Source organism: Aphis gossypii, chromosome 3, assembly GCF_020184175.1.
Source record: "Aphis gossypii isolate Hap1 chromosome 3, ASM2018417v2, whole genome shotgun sequence".
NCBI lineage: Eukaryota > Metazoa > Arthropoda > Insecta > Hemiptera > Aphididae > Aphis > Aphis gossypii.
Window position 1 is genome coordinate 26,528,918 of NC_065532.1, and position 22,028 is coordinate 26,550,945.

Below are 22,028 nucleotides of genomic sequence, written 5' to 3' on the forward strand. Positions count from 1 at the left end.
TATTGATTTAACACTTTCTTTCGAATCAGATTTTGTTAGGATGGATGTTTCGGGCAATGGTTTATCGGTTATAATTTTAGATTCAATTGTAGTTGTTTTAGATACTTCATCAGTTTTGTCAGTTTTATGAAGTTTAGTTTTATCAGAAGTTGGAATTTTGGAATCTTTATCGTGTTCTAAAATGTCATCGAAATCTCTTTCACTAATAATTGATTTAACACTTTCCTTCGAATCAGATTTTTGTAAAATTACTTTTTGGGATAATGTTTTGCCAGTTACAATTTCATGGTCAATGATTTCAGTAGTTTTAGATTCAATAGTAGTTTTTTAGATACCTCATCAGTGGTGTCAGTTTTTTTCAACGGTTTTCAATGTAACTGAATCCTTAAAGTCAGTTTTATCAACTTTAGTTTTATCAGAGATTGTTATTTTGGTATCTTTGTCGTGCTCTACAATGTCACCTAAATCTTTTTCACTATAATTTCTTAACACTTTCTTTCGAATCAGATTTTGTTAGGATGGATGTTTCGGGCAATGGTTTATCGGTTATAATTTTATGATCAATGATTTCAGACTGTTTTGATTCAAGTGTAGTTGTTTTGATTCCTCATCAGTGGTGTCAGTTTTAGGAGTTTAGTTTTTTATCAGAAGTTGGAATTTTGGAATCTTTATGTGTTCTACAATGTCGTCGAAATCTCTTTCACTGATAATTGATTTAACACTTTCTTCGAATCAGATTTTGTTAGGATGGATGTTTCGGTCAATGGTTTATCGGTTATAATTTTATGATCAATGATTTCAGAATGTTTAGATTTAAGTGTAGTTGTTTTAGATACCTCATCAGTGGTGTCAGTTTTTTCAACGGTTATTAATGTAACTGAATCCTTAGAGTCAGTTTTATCAACTTTAGTTTTATCAGAGGTTGTTATTTTGGTATCTTTGTCGAGTTCTACATTTTCATCGAAATCTTTTTCACTAATTATTGATTTAACACTTTCCTTCGAATCAGATTTTGTTAGGATGGATGTTTCGTGCAATGGTTTATCGGTTATAATTTTATGATCAATGATTTCAGAGTGTTTAGATTCAAGTGTAGTTGTTTTAGATACGTCATCAGTGGTGTCAGTTTTTTCAACGGTTGTTAATGTAACTGAATCCTTAGAGTCAGTTTTATCAACTTTAGTTTTATCAGAGGTTGTTATTATGGTATCTTTGTCGAGTTCTACAATGTCATCGAAATCTTTATCACTTATTATTGATTTAACACTTTCTTTCGAATCAGATTTTGTTAGGATGGATGTTTCGGTCAATGGTTTATCGGTTATAATTTTATGATCAATGATTTCAGACTGTTTAGATTCAAGTGTAGTTGTTTTAGATACCTCATCAGTGGTGTCAGTTTTATGAAGTTCAGTTTTATCAGAAGTTGGAATTTTGGAATCTTTATCGTGTTCTACAATGTCATCGAAATCTCTTTCACTAATAATTGATTTAACACTTTCTTTCGAATCAGATTTTGTTAGGATGGATGTTTCGGTCAATGGTTTATCGGTTATAATTTTAGATTCAATTGTAGTTATTTTAGATACCTCATCAGTGGTGTCAGTTTTATGAAGTTTAGTTTTATCAGAGGTTGTTATTTTGGTATCTTTGTCGAGTTCTACATTGTCATCGAAATCTTTTTCACTAATTATTGATTTAACACTTTCCTTCGAATCAGATTTTGTTAGGATGGATGTTTCGTGCAATGCTTTATCGGTTATAATTTTATAATCAATGATTTCAGAGTGTTTAGATTCAAGTGTAGTTGTTTTAGATACTTCATCACTTTTGTCAGTTTTATTAAGTTTAGTTTTATCAGAAGTTGGGAATTTGGAATCTTTATCGTGTTCTAAAATGTCATCGAAATCTCTTTCACTAATAATTGATTTAACACTTTCCTTCGAATCAGATTTTTGTAAAATTACTTTTTGGGATAATGTTTTGCCAGTTACAATTTCATGGTCAATGATTTCAGTAGTTTTAGATTCAATAGTAGATTTTTTAGATACCTCATCAGTGGTGTCAGTTTTTTCAACGGTTTTCAATGTAACTGAATCCTTAAAGTCAGTTTTATCAACTTTAGTTTTATCAGAGGTTGTTATTATGGTATCTTTGTCGAGTTCTACATTGTCATCGAAATCTTTTTCACTAATTATTGATTTAACACTTTCCTTCGAATCAGATTTTGTTAGGATGGATGTTTCGTGCAATGGTTTATCGGTTATAATTTTATGATCAATGATTTCAGAGTGTTTAGATTCAAGTGTAGTTGTTTTAGATACGTCATCAGTGGTGTCAGTTTTTTCAACGGTTGTTAATGTAACTGAATCCTTAGAGTCAGTTTTATCAACTTTTGTTTTATCAGAGGTTGTTATTTTAGTATCTTTGTCGTGTTCTACAATGTCATCGAAATCTTTTTCACTGATTATAGATTTAACACTTTCTTTCGAATCAGATTTTGTTAGGATGGATGTTTCGGGCAATGGTTTTTCGGTTATAATTTTATGATCAATGATTTCAGACTGTTTAGATTCAAGTGTAGTTGTTTTAGATACCTCATCAGTGGTGTCAGTTTTATGAAGTTTAGTTTTTTTAGAGGTTGTTATTTTGGTATCTTTGTCGTGTTCTACAATGTCATCGAAATCTCTTTCACTAATTATTGATTTAACACTTTCTTTCGAATCAGATTTTGTTAGGATGGATGTTTCGGGCAATGGTTTTTCGGTTATAATTTTATGATCAATGATTTCAGAATGTTTAGATTCAAGTGTAGTAGTTTTAGATACCTCATCAGTGGTGTCAGTTTTTTCAACGGTTGTCAATGTTACTGAATCCTTAAAGTCAGTTTTGCCAACTTTAGTTTTATCAAAAGTTGGAATTTTGGTATCTTTGTCGTGCTCTACAATGTCATCTAAATCTTTTTCACCTATAATTTCCTTAACACTTTCTTTCGAATCAGATTTTGTTAGGATGGATGTTTCGTGCAATGGTTTATCGGTTATAATTTTATGATCAATGATTTCAGAATGTTTAGATTCAATCGTAGTTATTTTAGATACCTCATCAGTGGTGTCAGTTTTTTCAACCATGGTTAATGTAACTGAATCCTTAGAGTCAGTTTTATCAACTTTTGTTTTATCAGAGGTTGTTATTTTAGTATCTTTGTCGTGTTCTACAATGTCATCGAAATCTTTTTCACTAATTATAGATTTAACACTTTCTTTCGAATCAGATTTTGTTAGGATGGATGTTTCGGTCAATGGTTTATCGGTTATAATTTTAGATTCAATTGTAGTTATTTTAGATACCTCATCAGTGGTGTCAGTTTTATGAAGTTTAGTTTTATCAGAGGTTGTTATTTTGGTATCTTTGTCGAGTTCTACATTGTCATCGAAATCTTTTTCACTAATTATTGATTTAACACTTTCCTTCGAATCAGATTTTGTTAGGATGGATGTTTCGTGCAATGCTTTATCGGTTATAATTTTATAATCAATGATTTCAGAGTGTTTAGATTCAAGTGTAGTTGTTTTAGATACGTCATCAGTGGTGTTAGTTTTTTCAACGGTTGTTAATGTAACTGAATCCTTAGAGTCAGTTTTATCAATTTTAGTTTTATCAGATGTTGTTATTTTGGTATCTTTGTCGTGTTCTACAATGTCATCGAAATCTCTTTCACTAATTATTGATTTAACAATTTCTTTCGAATCAGATTTTGTTAGGATGGATGTTTCGGGCAATGGTTTATCGGTTATAATTTTATGATCAATGATTTCTGAATGTTTAGATTCAATTGTAGTTGTTTTAGATACTTCATCAGTTTTGTCAGTTTTATGAAGTTTAGTTTTATCAGAAGTTGGGATTTTGGAATCGTTATCGTTTCTAAAATGTCATCGAAATCTCTTTCACTAATAATTGATTTAACACTTTCCTTCGAATCAGATTTTTGTAAATACTTTTTGGGATAATGTTTTGCCAGTTACAATTTCATGGTCAATGATTTCAGTAGTAGTTTTAGATTCAATAGTAGATTTTTTAGATACCTCATCAGTGGTGTCAGTTTTTCAACGTTTTTCAATGTAACTGAATCCTTAAAGTCAGTTTTATCAACTTTAGTTTTATCAGAGATTGTTATTTTGGTATCTTTGTCGTGCTCTACAATGTCACCTAAATCTTTTTCACCTATAATTTCCTTAACACTTTCTTTCGAATCAGATTTTGTTAGGATGGATGTTTCGGGCAATGGTTTATCGGTTATAATTTTATGATCAATGATTTCAGACTGTTTAGATTCAAGTGTAGTTGTTTTAGATACCTCATCAGTGGTGTCAGTTTTATGAAGTTTAGTTTTTTTAGAGGTTGTTATTTTGGTATCTTTGTCGTGTTCTACAATGTCATCGAAATCTCTTTCACTAATTATTGATTTAACACTTTCTTTCGAATCAGATTTTGTTAGGATGGATGTTTCGGGCAATGGTTTTTCGGTTATAATTTTATGATCAATGATTTCAGAATGTTTAGATTCAAGTGTAGTAGTTTTAGATACCTCATCAGTGGTGTCAGTTTTTTCAACGGTTGTCAATGTTACTGAATCCTTAAAGTCAGTTTTGCCAACTTTAGTTTTATCAAAAGTTGGAATTTTGGTATCTTTGTTGTGCTCTACAATGTCATCTAAATCTTTTTCACCTATAATTTCCTTAACACTTTCTTTCGAATCAGATTTTGTTAGGATGGATGTTTCGGGCAATGGTTTATCGGTTATAATTTTATAGTCAATGATTTCAGAATGTTTAGATTCAAGTGTAGTAGTTTTAGATACTTCATCAGTTTTGTCAGTTTTATGAAGTTTAGTTTTATCAGAGGTTGTTATTTTGGTATCTTTGTCGAGTTCTACATTGTCATCGAAATCTTTTTCACTTATTATTGATTTAACACTTTCTTTCGAATCAGATTTTGTTAGGATGGATGTTTTGGGCAATGGTTTATCGGTTATAATTTTATGATCAATGATTTCAGAATGTTTAGATTCAAGTGTAGTAGTTTTAGATACCTCATCAGTGGTGTCAGTTTTATGAAGTTCAGTTTTATCAGAAGTTGGAATTTTGGTATCTTTGTCGTGCTCTACAATGTCATCTAAATCTCTTTCAATAATAATTGATTTAACACTTTCTTTCGAATCAGATTTTGTTAGGTTGGATGTTTCGGGCAATGGTATATCGGTTATAATTTTATGATCAATGATTTCAGAATGTTTAGATACAATTGTAGTTGTTTTAGATACCTCATCAGTTTTGTCAGTTTTATGAAGTTTAGTTTTATCAGAAGTTGGCATTTCTTTATCTTTTTGCAGGTCTACAATGTCAACTAAATCTTTTTCACCTATAATTTCCTTAATACTTTCTTTTGAATCAGGTTTAGTTAGGACGGCATTCTTGGACAATGTTTTATCGGTTACAGTTTCATGATCAATGATTTCAGAAAATTTAGATTCAATCGTAGTTATTTTAGATACCTCATCAGTGGTGTCAGTTTTTTCAACTGTAGTTAATTTAACTGAATCTTTAGAGTCAGTTTTATCAACTTTAGTTTTATCAGAGGTTGTTATTTTAAGATCTTTGTCATGTTCTACAATGTCATCGAAATCTTTTTTACTAATAATTGCTTTTACATTTTCATTCGAATCAGATTTTGTTAGAATTGGTTTTTGGAAGAATGTTTTGTCAGTTACGATTTCATGATCAATGGTTTCAGTAGTTTTTGATTCAATATTAATTATTTTAGATACTTCATCATAGGTGTCAGTTTTTGAAATATCAGCGTTTAAATTTTTTGTTAATGTAACTGAATTCTTTGAGTTAGTTTTATGTAGTTTAGTTTTATCAGATATTGATATTTGATTATTTTTATCGTGTTCTATTTCGTCATGTATGTGTAATGGTTTGTCGTCAACTGACGGTTTTTTATTTTTTGTGAAATTGTCGGTGTTTTCGTTTTGTGTTATTGGTTTATTATTTGTTTTTAATATCATTGCAGTTTCTGTTATTATTTGTTGTGTTTTTGGTTTTGTTTTTTCGAGCATTTCATTTTGTTGTTCATTCATGTATTTTGTAGTTATTTGTTTGGATATAAATTCTATAAGTTCTTTTGATTTGTCTTCTATATCTTCCTTGTCGATGGATGCTGTTTGTAGTGACTTGAATACATTTTGTTTTTGAGTTTTGTTGTTTTCGCTTTTTGTTGCATTTTCATTTTTTCCTTCTACTATTTTATCCACCCATTTATAAAACTCATCGAAATGTATTTTATCACTTTCTATTCCTTCTATGCAAGGTTTCGTTTTACTATTTTCTGTTTTGGATTGTTCTTTTTTTCTTTCGTTTTCCTCGATTTTATGTTCATATTTTGGTGTTATAGGGTTTTCTTCTCGTATTTTAATTTGTTCTATTTTCTTTTCAATTTTTTTTTCTCCCGTATTTACTTTAATGTTTTCAAAGTTGGTAGCTTCGTCTTTTATGATTTTTTCTTGGATATGGGTTTTGTTACAAATGTTTGTCGTTTTTATCTCTGTTTGTTCTTTATTTTTTTTATGTATGAAGGTTTTAGTATGTGTTTCAGTTTTTTCGTATTGTTCATTAGTGGTTGTTGTTGTTTTAGTGTTTGTGTCAGTTTTGTTTTCGATTTTGATTTGTGTATCGATAGTTTTGTTTTTACTTTGGTTTTCATTACTTTTTTGCTCAGTCACTACTTGTTTATTTACATTATTGAGATTTGATTCAAATGTTTGTATTACTTCTTTCTGATTTTCATTCAGAATTTGTTTTACTTCGGTATTTGTTATGGTTTTGTCAATATCTATGTTTGGTTCATTATTTTTTGTTTTATTGTTTGTGTTTATTTTAGATTTGTCTATTTCTAGTATATTGTTACTTGTTTCTTTTATCTTGTTATTAGTTAAAGTTACAAGTTGGTCGTTTTCAACTACATCCGTATTTATCTTAAGCCGATCATTATTTTTTATTTCCTGATTGAAATTATTCACTTGTTTTTTTTTAGTGTCCTTTTCTGTATTATATTTATGCTGTTCTATATTGTCATTTTTTAATTTATCATGTTTTATTTTGCTACTTATTAAGGAATCTTTTTTTAAAATCGGGGTTTGTGGGATTGTATTGGATTTTATATCTTTTTTAGCATTATTTTTTTTAGTACTTTTGTGTTTATTCGAATCTATTTCCCCCCCACTCCCTTGACTGGTACTTTCAATTATTATTTCAGCTACTCTATCTCCCCCTTCACTCTCATTTTTCTTTCCTGACATATCATTTACATCCATTTTTTTTACAATACTTGTTAGTGTCATTGTTATATCTTTTAAACCTTTTTCTATTGTTTTAGGTATAAATGATATTGATTTGTCTTTTTTAGTGTTGTTTATTTCATTTTCTTCGTCATCTGCAATATCTAAATTCTTATCTTTATCATCTTTTTCAACGTCCATACATGCTAAGTCTATAGACTTTTTTAAATGTTCACGAGTAAATTTTTCAAAAATAACTGATTCGTCTTCATCGTCTTCTTCATAAAAGATTTTATTATTTCTGTCATTTGTATCTTTTTTTATTATTTCTTTTTTTTCTATTTTCAACTTTTCTGTAGTTAATTCTTCATTCTCTTTTATATTTATATTATTAACATTAAAGTTAATTTTTTCATTTGTTGATGGGATCGAATCTTTGATATTTGTTGTTGTCTTATTCAATTTAATATTTTGTGAATTGTCTATGGTATTTTCTTTTATAGTAGTTGGTTTTACTCGTTTAGGAGTTATAATTTCTTCAACTACAGGTGTTTGATTATTATATATATTTTTATTTGTATCATTTTCATTCATTAGTACTCTAAACATTCTTTCTTGTTCTTTTTCCTCGTCATCAATTAATTGTTTCAATTCTTTAGAAATACCTGTCACTTTTATTGGTTCCATAATACTTTCTTCTTTTTTATATCCTGTATCTATATATTTTTTTTCAATTTTATCTTCGTTACATTTATTAGGTGATTGTCGTAATGCATCCAACATAGTGTCTATTTCTTTGATATTCTCATTAGTTTTTTCATTTGATATGATATTGCTTTCTAAATTTTTTAAACATGAATCATTTTTATCTATTATTTTTTCAAAATTTTGCAACATACTTGTTTCTATATTAACAATTTGCAATAATTTATTTTCTAGCTCCGAATTATTTTTGGGTGTATTTACACCTTTTTCCAAATGTTCCAACACACATTTTTCGGTTTTAATTACTTCGTCTAGTTTTGACTGTAGATTTGTTGTATTTGTATCATTTTTATTATACTCTTTTTTGATGTCAACGTATAGAGTTTGATGTTCCTCTGAATGTATTGTTTCAGTTAGAAACGTTTTCACTGGTTGTTTTCTTTTTGGTGATTGTTGGAATGTTACGTTTTCCAATCCTGCGCCAGATTTCTCCAATTGCATTATCATTTTTTTAACATCTACTGTTGTGTCCATATTTCTTTGAATTTTATTTGATTCTATTGGACTGTTTGCTACATCAATTTTTTTCACATTATCAGTGATAGTAGAAACATCACTTTTCACTGTTTCAAAAGGAGATAATGCTATAGATTCCATAAATATTATTGGGCTATTTCCGGCGTCGTACATTCCAATTTTTTTTTTTATTTCTATTATTTCATTAGCAGCAAGCCCGACTTCATCAGGTTGAATTGGACTTAATCCATTATCTGTGAGTTCTGCCTCTTCATCAAAAGCTGTATCTGTATGTTTAGGTTTTGTTCTTATTCCTGAACTAGTTAAAGTATCGGAATATTCTCTAGATAGACTTATTCCTGTATCATGATGAGATACACTTTTATCTGTTAACGGGCTATCAAATGCAGGTGAATCATCGTGATGTTTTATAAATTGTACTTGTTCGAAAATATCTTTTTTTGGTTGATCAAAAAAAGGATGCAATACAACCGACCGTTCCTCAAATTCCTCATCAATGTCCGCCAACGATTTATGAGTTTTCGGCTTCGATAAATTTGGCGTTTCAATGCCGTTGAGATGTTCGCCGAAACCATGAGTGTCCAACAAGTCATCATTGTCCTGTGACCATAATGCTACGACCAAAATCAATATATGACTAATTTTTTTTTTTTTTTTTACTATCTAACATTTAAACTGCCAGTCGGTCCATAATAATTTGTTCCAAAGGATTTGACGTGAAATGATAAATATATAAGTTTTATGTTTGTGTGTATTTTTGTATAATTAAATAGAAAACCGCGAAAAAGCGAGACAATATAGTATTATAGCTCTCCATTCCCAAGCAAGGTTCTACTTAACAATGTAGCATCAGCGATTTGAATGTGCAATTAAATATACTGTGGTTTGTTTGTTCACTTTTCTGTTGTAATCTTGTGTGCCGGTGGTGCTTTGATTTCGATGAATATAAGTAATAAATAAATAATTTGTCATAACAAATTGTATTCTTAACTTTTTTAAAACTGCTTTGAATATTACGTTTTTATTTTCTCCAATTTTTAAATAAATAAAATCTTAATCATTTTATTTTCAATATTTTTTAAATTTTTATTGTTTGTGCATATGTAAGTGCTTGGTACCTAACAGTATATATGTAAATGTGTACGTATTTATGCCTACTATTAAAGAAATAATTTAATTAAGCTTATTTATTTTTAAAGTTTAAAATGTCTATCTGTTATATATAACGGAAGTATTTTGCTTTAATGATACCTATTATATGTATGATAGTATCAGAACACGATATTAAATTGGACATTTTAAATTTAAACATGTTATAAAGTATTCTTTTGACTAAAAGTAAATGTGATTAATATTAAAATACCTAATTAATTTATAATTTTTGTCAATACTAGTTAAATGATAACCTTTTTTTTTTCTTAAATTGTATTAAAATGTAGAATCAAATATAATTTATTATTATTATATTATCCAACTTTAATAAAAAACTTTTGATTTGTTCAATAATATTTCAAAAATTATGAAAATAATATTGAAAATTTTAATAAAACTTTTTTTGTTGTAATCAAACATTTATTTAGTACAATAATCAACTTAATTATCCAAATTAATATTTTTAAGAAATGAAAATAATTTTTCAATGATTTATAAATTATAGTTGACACCTTAAATAACATTTAGAACAAACTTGTTTTAGCATTTAGATTTTTTAGTTTTGTTTTCTTTTTGAATATATTATTATGATTTCAATTAAAACATATGGGTATACTTTAATAAGGTCTATTTTTTATATTTGTTTTATACATTAAATGTAGTTTTTTTCAATTAAAATAATATAATTTAATATTTTCTATTTTTCTGTATAATATGATTTGTATATTATTATTTTTTATAAATGTATATGGTTGAAGTGATTAAAATTCATTAAAAAATATAAATTATTTAAATTATAATAAAATAGTTTTAGTTGAATGTTGTATGAATTGAGTATCTATTTTATAATAATATTATTCTGATTACAAGACTATATTTAGTATTAATGATTCAGTATTCATTGTTAACATAAGTGTGACTTATTTTTATACACTTTAATTGATAATTTAGAGAAAAAATGTTAGCATAGATTTTAACTACTGTTATTTAATGTTTGTTTTACCGTGATATGTTTTAATATTCTACACAATAGTATAGTAGGCATAGGGCTATAATCATGCATTTAAATATTGTAATAAATATTTACTCTTGTACCAATGAAATAAAAGTATGAACATAAAATAAATTGTTAAATGTTAATTTTAATCAGTATTTCTAAAATAACCTATTTCATTAACGACTATTTCTTTATTCATGATTGTAAGTCCGTTTATTTAGAAAAACATATACATTATATAATATATTTGAAAAAATATTTTACCCCATTAAACCATTTACGTGTCACTTATTTAATAAATACATAGCCTGCAGTTACAGTAAGACTTTTTGTGCGTTTTGTTTATGAAATTGGCTTATTATTTATGGTTAAAAACAATAGAACAAAAATCAAAGCACCGTAAAAAAGTTTAAATACAGTTAAAACAGAAAAGTTATACAAAAATATATACCTAATATATAAAAGCGGTTTATAGAAGGGCTCTAATGTTAGACTTAGTAAAATTTGGAAATTTATTTAAAAATAAAATTCAATATAGGTCATTTAAGTGTTAGTACAAAAGCTTAAGTTCAATATCTTAAAAAAAAAAATTAAAGCCAACGACCCTTATCACCGCGAAAGCCATAAGAAATATTAATTAAATAATAAATTCAAACATAAAAAGAAAATATTTATTCTATTTATTTTATCATGAGATTGATATGAATAAACCTATTTGAATGATGATTAAATGGATCAAAGGAAAATATTGTGCTGCAAACAACTATCATCGTATCCTACTGACGATCATTAAAACATATGATTTCATACAAAAAATATATATATATATATCAACAAATTTATTTAAATGGATTTGTTATAAAGAATTATATGTTAATTATTTTGTTGTATAACATAACAACAATCCAAATATTTATTAGTTAGAACTTTAACTTATTACACATACCATAAATTAAAAAAATTTATTTTTACTCGTTTTCGTTGTTCGCAGCACCAATAAATAGGATTAGTTATCACATATTCAAGCCAATCATACACAAAAACATAGGCTATATTAATTATTTTACTTGAAACCGTTTACACTTCAATTTATATTGAGATGTGTATCTAACAAACGCAAGCCGATGTTCAGTTTTTTTTGTTTTGTTTTTAGAAGATAAAAATTAATTTAATTGTACTTAGTTATCAGCATGAGGTGAAATGTAAAATACTTAAATACATGATAAATTATTACCATAAATATACCTAATGAATAATAAATAAAACTGAGTACTCATTTATTCATTTTTTTTTATTATTATTTTGTGATTTAGCAATGTGGTATAGCTTTTATCTCATTTTTATGTTTTAAAATTGATTATAAATAAAATATCGAAATTGGTACTTACGATCTTATGACAACTTTTAACGTATGAATTTTAGAAACATCAATTATTTTATATTATGGACACACAAAACTAAACTTCAAGTCTGTTTCGAAAAAAGTAAATGTGATATTTGTAGCTATCCCCGTTACAGGTCAACTGGTACTCCCCCACCCTATCCACAACAGTTGTTCCTGTGTAATGTGATTATCTCGTTAGCGAAGAATGAAGCCATTGTTTTAAGAAGAAACCTTAAACGATACCCTAAACTCGTGTCGACCTATTTTTTTGTATATCTACATTATTAATATTAATATTATAGTAATAAAATCATGACATAAAACCAAAACGTTTACGGCTTGCGTTTTTGTACACTTTCAATATTGTAAAATGGTCCAATACAAAATAATTTTCACTAACCTGTTTGAGGCTCTTTTTCTGCAGATATGGATTCTGTCTGGCGTTGTTTAGATTCATTTTGTTGTTCCATTTCTTTGAACTCCGCAGGGCTTGGTGGAGGAGTTCTAGATGATTGAGGTGATAGTAGTTCAGCTGGAAATTAAATTAATTATTTATTGATATTGGCTGTGTAATTATTGTAAAATATTAAAATAATATTGTTGATAGATATTAATAATACATTTTATAACTTACATTTGTCTTCTACTTTTGATCCATTTGAATCTAGTTTCACCAAACCTTGAGAAACTTCTTCAAACAATATCGAATCACGTCTTATTTTCTCATCTGTGTCCTTAGTTAATTCAATACTAGGCTTTGGAACTGCTTTTGTATCAGAAACATTTGCATCTAATAAAAATATTGTAGGAATTAAAGAAATATTATAAAAATTAGAAATTAGTTTATGAAATATGTTTGATTTAAAACAAATCATCATAATTCATATTTATTACTTTGTTATATAAATAAATAGTTAATTATTTAATACATTTTAATTACATTTAAAAAACTATGTACATTGTACATACCATAAAAAATTATTAAATAATATATGTTTACATATTGTTATCTTCCACATTTCATTGCAAATATTATTATTTTATAAACTGTTTTGTGTATTATAAAATATATCAAAATCGAATAATAAACAAAAAATATCTTTATATTTTTTTAAGTACTTTGAATATTTAATTTTTCTGTATTTTTACTTTTATATTTGGTGTATAATTAAACTTAACGAATAATTGTAAGAAAACATTATTTTCCCATTTAAAGTGTACTACAGTATACAACATCACAAACTTTCGTTCAACTGGACTAATTTTGTGTAGTTATTATACTGTTTTATTATTAGATTATGAATTAATGTATTATTAAATTTAAATGTAAAAATATAATTTAAACTATCTCGTGGGTTTTTATTGATGTTTCATAGATATAAATGATAAGATTTTAAAATATTTAGGCTCTTTTTATGCTACCTATTTATAAATGCTTGACATTTTTTACTTTTTTAGTTTCTTTTTTATTTATTTGTGTATAATAAAATGTTTTTATTAATTTATTTTGAGGATAAAAAGTTAGCAAATTTATTACAAAATCTCACATTATATGTTATACTTATAATATTAGCTTAAAATCATTTAAAATAAATAGCACCATTATTTTTGGAGCGTCTGAATTAAATTTGTTAACAATTCGTCGAAAATTTCGAATATTTGAAAAATTTTTTTAAAAAATTTAATTTTAATAATCGAATTTTAAAAATGCAATTTACACTATTTGCTAAGAACTTCCTACAGTAACATAAAATTCTCAGGCGTAAATTAATATGCATAATTTATTTTTGTTGAAATTAGAAATTAGATTTTTTTACAAAATTTAATGTTCAAAAAAAAAAACGATTTTAGTTATTCTGTTTTATTTAAAAAAAAAGATTTTTTGCGCTGGATTACCTATAAATTTTATAGTAAAATATTTATTACATTTCACTATACAAAAAATAAATGTTTCAGTGAAATTTAAAAAATATTTATAATAGTTACTTTAAATTATTGCCTACTTATATTACGATCATATTTACACCGTTCTACGGTAAGTTCATATATTGATTACAATAACCTGTTTTATACCTAAGTATATAATATTATGTTAAAATAATTAATAAGGTAATTAATGTAATAGCAATGTAATGTTTTTAGCAAAAATTAATTCAACTTACCGTATTACTAATAGGTAGGTAATTAAATAAATTACTAATAGCAATATAAATATATAATAAAATATTCATAGTAATATAGGCCGATAGAATGTCTTAATTAAGAATTGGTTTTGGTAGGCAACACTTGTCTTACAATATTACAGTGGCTTAATGATGACATCCACTCGATTCTACTATACAGTAAAGCGAATTCTTTGATTTCATTTATTTATTTAATTTTTTAGTTTGAAAAATACGTCATTTTTTAACAGTACCTACGTAATTAGCAAAATCACAGCCGTATTATAGAAATTATTTTATTATTTTAATTTATACAGTAAAATCTGTATCTCACACTATTTGGATTTAAAAAATATTTAATGTTACTTTAAATTATTTTTTATTTACATATTTTTTTTGATAAGTATTTTATATTAAATACTGTTAACCAGGTGTCATGCAATATATAATTTATTATAATGTAATGATTTATGTATACAATTATTAGTTCGTGCTGTGTTTCCCATTATATTACCTTCCGCCAACGTCATATCGCTCTTTGCGACTGACTTTTCGGTTTCAATTATCACTGTCGATTCTTTCCCGTTTCCAGGAACGGTGATGTTATCCTCCGACTTTTTTTGAATGATTTCCTTGACGGGTATTCCTTGCTCGAAAGACAATCTTTTTTCGTGAAACGTCAAGCTCGTTGCGTCCACATCCACATCCACATCGACAAGTTTTTCTTCGATCGATGGCATCTTTTTCTCTTCCAACATGACTGATTTATCTTTTATCGGAATTTCTTCTTGGAGCACCTGTTCGATTGACACACCTCTCTCAAATGACATTCGTTTGTGTTCGAACGACACCTCGGTGGGTTCGATCGGTTCGACAATGGGGATCTCTTCGGATTTGGATGTCATTTGGACAGCGTCATCTCCTTTGGCAAACGATTCATATTTCTTGTCATTGACCACTGGTTCACCGTTCAATCGTTGTTCAATTTCCATTCGTCTCTCAGTCACCGTTTTGACGATCTCGTCTTCGATCACAGCCTTTTCTTCGGCAGCATATTTGTTGTTCAGAGATTGCGAGCCTAAATATCACAGTTATATACATGTAATTATATGAGAGTATTTTACAATCATTATAATATAATTAATATTACTTTGATGTTTTTCTGGCTTTGCGTAAATGCCATTTTCCGAAGGATAATGCCCAATCTCCGCAAAATTACACTTTTCCACTACATCAGCTCTACCAATATTGTTTAAAGCTCTTTCTAAAGCAATGACTGTTCAAACAAGAATAAATTATTTAATACAAATAGAAATAATAATATAATCAATAAATTATTTATCATTTATGCACCTGTTGTAGTAACAATGTCTTTATTATAAAAATAAAATAAAAGTGTAACCCGATCAGGCTCAAGATTTAAAAAAATCATTTAACAGTGTTATTTATAACATATTTTTTATTATTATATTATATTAATCACTAAAATTATTCAACAATACTTATCTTACATTAAAATAGTATCTTTATTAGCCAATAGTACCGTGTGTTGTAATCAATGATCGTTTATAATATTATACATTAAAATATTAATTAATAATACTATATAATACTTTATTATTAATTTATTATTAATTTATTTATCGTACAACTTTACAAGTAGAAAATAAAAATATTTTAAAATATTTAAATTTAATTTGTATCTATGGAATATTACTATCATAATTATTTTGAAGCAAAATTAAGTTCACCCGGACATTTAATGTGTATTAAAAGGTTTATATTAATGCATGTTTATTCTTCATAAATTATTCTAAATGGTATATTTAATATTTTTAAGGCAGGAAAAATATCTCTATTACAATGTTTAATTAAAAGAAGAATAGCAGAGTTTAATAGTCTAATATTTTATTTATTTGTACAATGTACAAATGTGTTATAGTGATGTTAAAATATTATATGTTAGCGTATAATTACCTGAATCTTGGCCGGATATTTCGTTCATCCATAAATTAAGCATACTCATACACTGTTGACCACTACTATCTGGATATTCTCTCTGTATTTGAGCAATATCTGTCGATTGGAATCCCAATTCATGTGCCAGATTAATCCAATCATCAGACACGAAATTACTAATATCGGTTATTCTTAATTCAGCACGTTTGTGTGACTCTGTGTCTAAATACACAGATAAAATATATTAAAGCAATATTATTAGTAATTATTGTAAAAATGATGTATTAAATATTTACTCGAATCGTGGGTGTATGTGTAGTTGTAATGTTCATCAACATTGTCATCTGTATCGTGTACAATGTTTTCGGGCAATCCGAATTGTAAAACACAAACTGGCGTTTGAGCTGGTTCGTTTTTAGAAACCTGTATAATACCGACATACGACGCACATAAATAATTTTATTATAAATAAAGTAATTTTATTTTCTGTAAAAAATTGTTTACTTTTGGTTCTTTCATTATTATAGTCCACGACCGTGGTTCGGCACTGGGATCTTTTACACGCATGGTGAATGGTAATCTGTTTTCTTTAAACGCCCGCACCACTAATCTGAGTTGTTCCCCGGACTTGGTGACTGGTACGAGATTTCCTGCAAATTCGACGAACACAGGTTTGCCTTCCAAAACCTATATTAAAATAAAAACTCATGTCAGTTAAGTATCAAACATAATCCATGTATATTAAAAAAATATAAGTCGATGTAATAATATATGCTAAAAATAATATACTTAAATACCTATCACAAATTATGAGCATATATTATTTTATTGTAAATTTGTCTGTTTAATACATTTAATTTATTAACGTCAAGCAGTAGCTTAATAAGATAATATAACATAATTTGTAATAGAATTAGACTTAGATAATAACAAATAACTGATAAAATGCAGTTATATACAATTATATTATTAACAATAATAAATTAACATGATATAATTAAACTCTAAAGGATAAAATGGATATGTGGACACCTAAGCTAACGGAACAAAATATATCGTGTAGACTGTAGAGGATAATTATGACTATAAAAAGTTGAATGATATAGAAAAGAGTATTGATTTCTAACATGTCAGATAGGCACAATAGATACAATTCAACCAATGAGATGTTAAGAAAGAATTTGGCGTAGTGTCAGAACGACCAGATATTATTAAGTAGAGATATATTTTAGTGTAACTGAATATCCGAGTAATCGTGGACTAGGTGGTTAATTTTTAGAATTTATAGCGACATAAAAGAGGAATTCTAGTTTTGATTATCTTTGGCCATATAAAGATTCCAAATAACTGGACCATATACTCTAATGTAGACCAAACTAAGGCGAAAAAAAAAATACACAATTTAAAAATAAATTAAAATAAAACAATTTAGTGTTTAATTTAATAAAATCTAGAACATTGAGTAATTTATTATTGATAGTATTAATGTAGTGATAAAAGTTCAAAAAATAAATAAGATAAATTTCAAGATATTTGTTTAGAAAAATTCACTTGGTAAGAATCCCTGTTAAGAATATGAGAATAGAATATTAAGTTGCTTAAAATAGGTTACAATATAACATTTGCTTAAACAAGTTGAAGACTAAGACGTTTTACAATTTATATTTTAATATTATAATAATCTATATTAATTTAATTTAATTTTTTTTTTTTAAGGCTTGGCGATGCGATGTAACTATGTTTATGATTTATATGCATAACGTACCTCAACGTCTCTACTATTTGAGACTTCAGTAAAGTGTTCTTTGTGTTCTAAGGTCTTGTCTTCTCTATCGTCCGTCATACAGAACAACCGTATTCGAGCTTCATTTGTGTCTGTTCGTTTAGCAAACACCACGAATCTGAAATAAAAAAAAAACAGGGGAGGGGGGGTTATTACAAACAAAATCATTACACCCTGAGAAAAAAACGATTTTAATTACTTGGCCATAAATGGTACGTGTATAGCCTCCCGGTATAACTCGGTAGCCATTTTAGACGCGTCCGCCACATTCCGGCAGTCCATCAGCCAAAATCGCGCCGAAACAGTTGTTGTAAATGATACGCAATCGTTGATAAATGTAAGAGGCGTCGAGCCAGTAACATCCTCCCATTGTGCTCTGGATGTTCCTCCTATAATAGTAATAATATGTACGTACACGATAAGAAATGTCTAACAATCAAATATTTTCATTTTGTATTGTGACAAATGATTTTCGAAATTCAGTAAGAGATAAGTTAGATGTCACAGAAATAATGAAGTAATTCGGGTGAGGTCCACAAAAGCCAATATTTCTACCACACATAAATCATCATTCCACATCACATACAAAGCGAACTTGAAACTACAAGTTTTTAAGCAAAGCAAAAACTAGTTTTGTTTTATTTGTTTATTCGTTTAAGCTTAAATTAATAATTTGTTTCAGAAAAGATCACGTATCTTAAATGTTTAATATTTAAACATAGAAAATATTTTTGCATTTTTTTAAATATATACTTTCGAAAAATAGTTTTTTTAAAAAAAATTATCGAATAAATCATATCCAAAAATTATTGTGTGGTATAAAAAAGAAAAAAAGAAGAAAAATAAAGAAAAAAAATACAAAAAATACAAAACACGTGCCCACTACCGCTATCAAAATTAAAATAGGTGTGATTAAGTATAAATTTAAATGTATATACTATGCTCATTATATATTTATAGGTATATACTATATAGGTAACCAAATGACATGAAAAATTTACCGTGATCAAAAACACTCGAGTTTAATAGACGTTTTATTTAATTAAAAACTAAACCTTAATAATAATATTAATAAAATAGCGTCAGCTTGAAGAAATAAACAAAATAAACGAGTGACATTAAGAAAAAAAAAGATCAAGTGAAATCATTTATTATTATTTATTTGATTTCTAATTCTTTACCTTTGCGAGATCTTTTCCGAAACAACCCTGTCAAAACAGTGCAGTATTGTGTTACGCAACAGTGAGAGCCAAAAATAAAAACGGTTTTAATCGAAAAAATCCAAACAAAGTTGATTTTATAAAAATAAAAAGTTATGTAAAAAATAAAACAAGTCAATATATTTTTTTTTTTTTTTTTTGCTAACTGATATAAAGTTTTAAGTGTCATATCACCCATATAGAGATGGGTGTACGACAGAGAGAATAATATATTTGACGACCAAAAAAATGATATAGATCAACAGTGGAAAGTATAATTATAATTTATAAGTAAGAATAATGAAATTATAATGTATGTAGTTTGTTTTAAAATATGGAGATATTAAAGAAAATGCACTGCAGTTATACATTATATTATGAAAGAATGTAACATTGGTACTAATTAATAATAATATTATAATAACGCTATTAAAAATATCATATAATTTAGTAATCAATCATATTACTCAAATCATTAACCTTAAAATTTAAAATAAAATAAAATTTCTAAGCATCTGTTTTTGTTAAATGTAAATTGTAATGATCAACTTAACATAACAACTGTTATGATGCGAAGTTACGGGGTGTTTGGTCGTCGAAATATCATGTATGTGTTTGAAAGAGAGAAAAAGAGATATAGAGAGAATACCACATTAGTTGGTCACATTTTTAAAATGAGTTTTGCTCACCTGTGATGCTGCACAAAAGCCTGAGAGTAGGCGCATCGCCCGAGTAATGGTTGATCATCCCCTTTGAAGAGGCCTGTGGTAAGGGCAACGTGAGCGTGATTGGCTTGTGAAACTTTCGCCTTCTAGGTTCGACGGTGACGATGGGTGACACGGCCACTCTGTTACCCAGCAGTTTCGCCGTCAACTCGGATGGGATCGGTTGGGCCTGCAGTAGAAAATGCCATTTTATATAGAAATTCGATCATCCAATATAGGTATGTATGCACAACAGAGGCGCCAAAAGTGGTGAAATTTTGTTTCACACAAGGTTGATAGTCTGAGATAATTCAAAACGCACTGGTACCTATTTAAATTACACATCGTAGTGCGTTCAAAATAATATTGAAAATTGACTAGTGGTACATCATCACTAGATAATAATACTATACTTTATTGTATTATTAGGTATTAAAATTTTTTTTTTTGTTGGCATGAATATACAAACTATACCTATACAAAGACCTCTGTTACATAAAAAGTTACCACTAGTCACAAAATAATAATGCACATCAGTACATTATTTTTTTATAAAATACAATAATTGTATCGCTTATTGACGCCGTTGAATTGAACGCCATAAATTCAGTGATTTATTTTTTTTTTTTATTTTATTTTTTTTTTTTTTTTAGGAGGGGGAGGTGTAGTAGTAAATAACAAGTATTTATGTGAGTTCGATTACTTCAGCTCCTCTAGTTATGTACTTATCACTGAATACTCCCAGCACGTATACTGACACGATTCATAAACTTTTTCACGGCTGATTTTTTTTTCCTATTATGAGTTAAGTGTTATTGTTGTTATTTAAGTTCATACAACGAGTATACCGACTATTCACTCTGTAGAGAACTTATACACTGTTCAATGAAAAAAGAAAACTCATTCGAACTTTAAACAAAACTTTTTACTCTTAAAATTTTTATCAAAACTTACCTTGACACATATTTAATACAAATATTAATAAAGACTATACGTATAATATTCTTTTCATTTTTAAATAATAATTTTAAAGGTGGGGCGAGATCTTATGACACTTAATTTTATTTTGAAATTTATAAAAAATAATTTGTATTCAAGTTCTTAGTATCATAATTTTTTGCAAATTTTGAGTAGTTAGTTATAATATTATAAGTAAATTCTATGTAAAATTAACCGAGAAAATTATACCATATATATGTATTCATAACAATATTCTTACGAACATTTCAATATCAACAAACAGTTGTCCACTTAGTGAAGAACAAAATTCCATTGTAATTTTATTGTTTATTTACCTACACATAGATAAAAATTATAAGACGATAAAGAATAATAATATTAAGGAGAAATCGGTTGCAATGAATCTCAAAGGGCTACACATATTTGTCCATTCCAATCGATAATCCATTACAACCAATCTCAATAAAAATATATGTAACTCGGCTAACTAAAATATTTTTAATTATTTTTTTACCATATTACTATATTATCTATTTAATATTATCGAACTTTTTATCTAATCAATCGGAAACTCAACTGCAATGAAGGGTTTCGGCTTAAAAATATTTTTATAAAATATGTTCCTATTTCAAGAGGCAACCCCTGTTGGTATTATAAATTAAATTAACTATTAACATGTGTAGGTTTCATAATTTTCACTGTAAAATTTGTGCTGTATAAAATGAAATTAAAAAAAATATATATGATAATCAATTTCAAAAGTAGGTATATTTTTAAATGTATCTCCAGTTGATCCCCAGCCTAAAAATATAGCCACATTGAAAAAACCTACCCCTCCTCTCACAATCAAGCTTAGTCACGATTCATATGAAAGTTAGCAAAAAAAAATTAATTCTGATTTTTAATTTTAAAAAGTTTTAAATGAAGGTACCTATATTATTATATATTTTATAATGTGTGGTAAATTTAATGGGATCGATTTACAATTTAATTAATTATAACATATTTGCTTTGTTCTTTATGTTTACCAAAAGATATAGGTACAAACATTCAACAGGTACCAGGTAGGGGCATATGGTGTACGTCAGTGGCCTTCAAACGGTGGGTTGCGCAGGGGCGTATTTATGGGAGCTGAGGTGGCTACAGC

At 27.3% G+C, this 22,028-nt stretch overlaps 1 protein-coding gene across 1 annotated transcript; it reads right to left on the bottom strand.

Annotated features, from left to right (window-relative positions):
* Window positions 1-987: 987 nt before the first annotated feature.
* On the bottom strand, window positions 988-21,194 carry LOC114130217 (ankyrin-2-like). The gene is made up of 19 exons (XM_050203836.1): window positions 21,141-21,194; window positions 19,907-20,111; window positions 18,218-18,407; window positions 18,001-18,136; window positions 16,740-16,922; window positions 16,532-16,658; window positions 16,254-16,457; window positions 15,427-15,552; window positions 14,791-15,354; window positions 12,749-12,904; window positions 12,515-12,646; window positions 8,239-9,195; window positions 7,856-8,055; window positions 7,300-7,558; window positions 6,245-7,020; window positions 4,086-5,890; window positions 3,102-3,924; window positions 1,110-1,382; window positions 988-993 (listed from the first exon to the last, which is right to left on the bottom strand). The coding sequence occupies exons 1-19, from the start codon at window positions 21,192-21,194 to the stop codon at window positions 988-990; spliced, it is 7,176 nt and encodes a 2,391-aa protein (XP_050059793.1).
* Window positions 21,195-22,028: the final 834 nt, after the last annotated feature.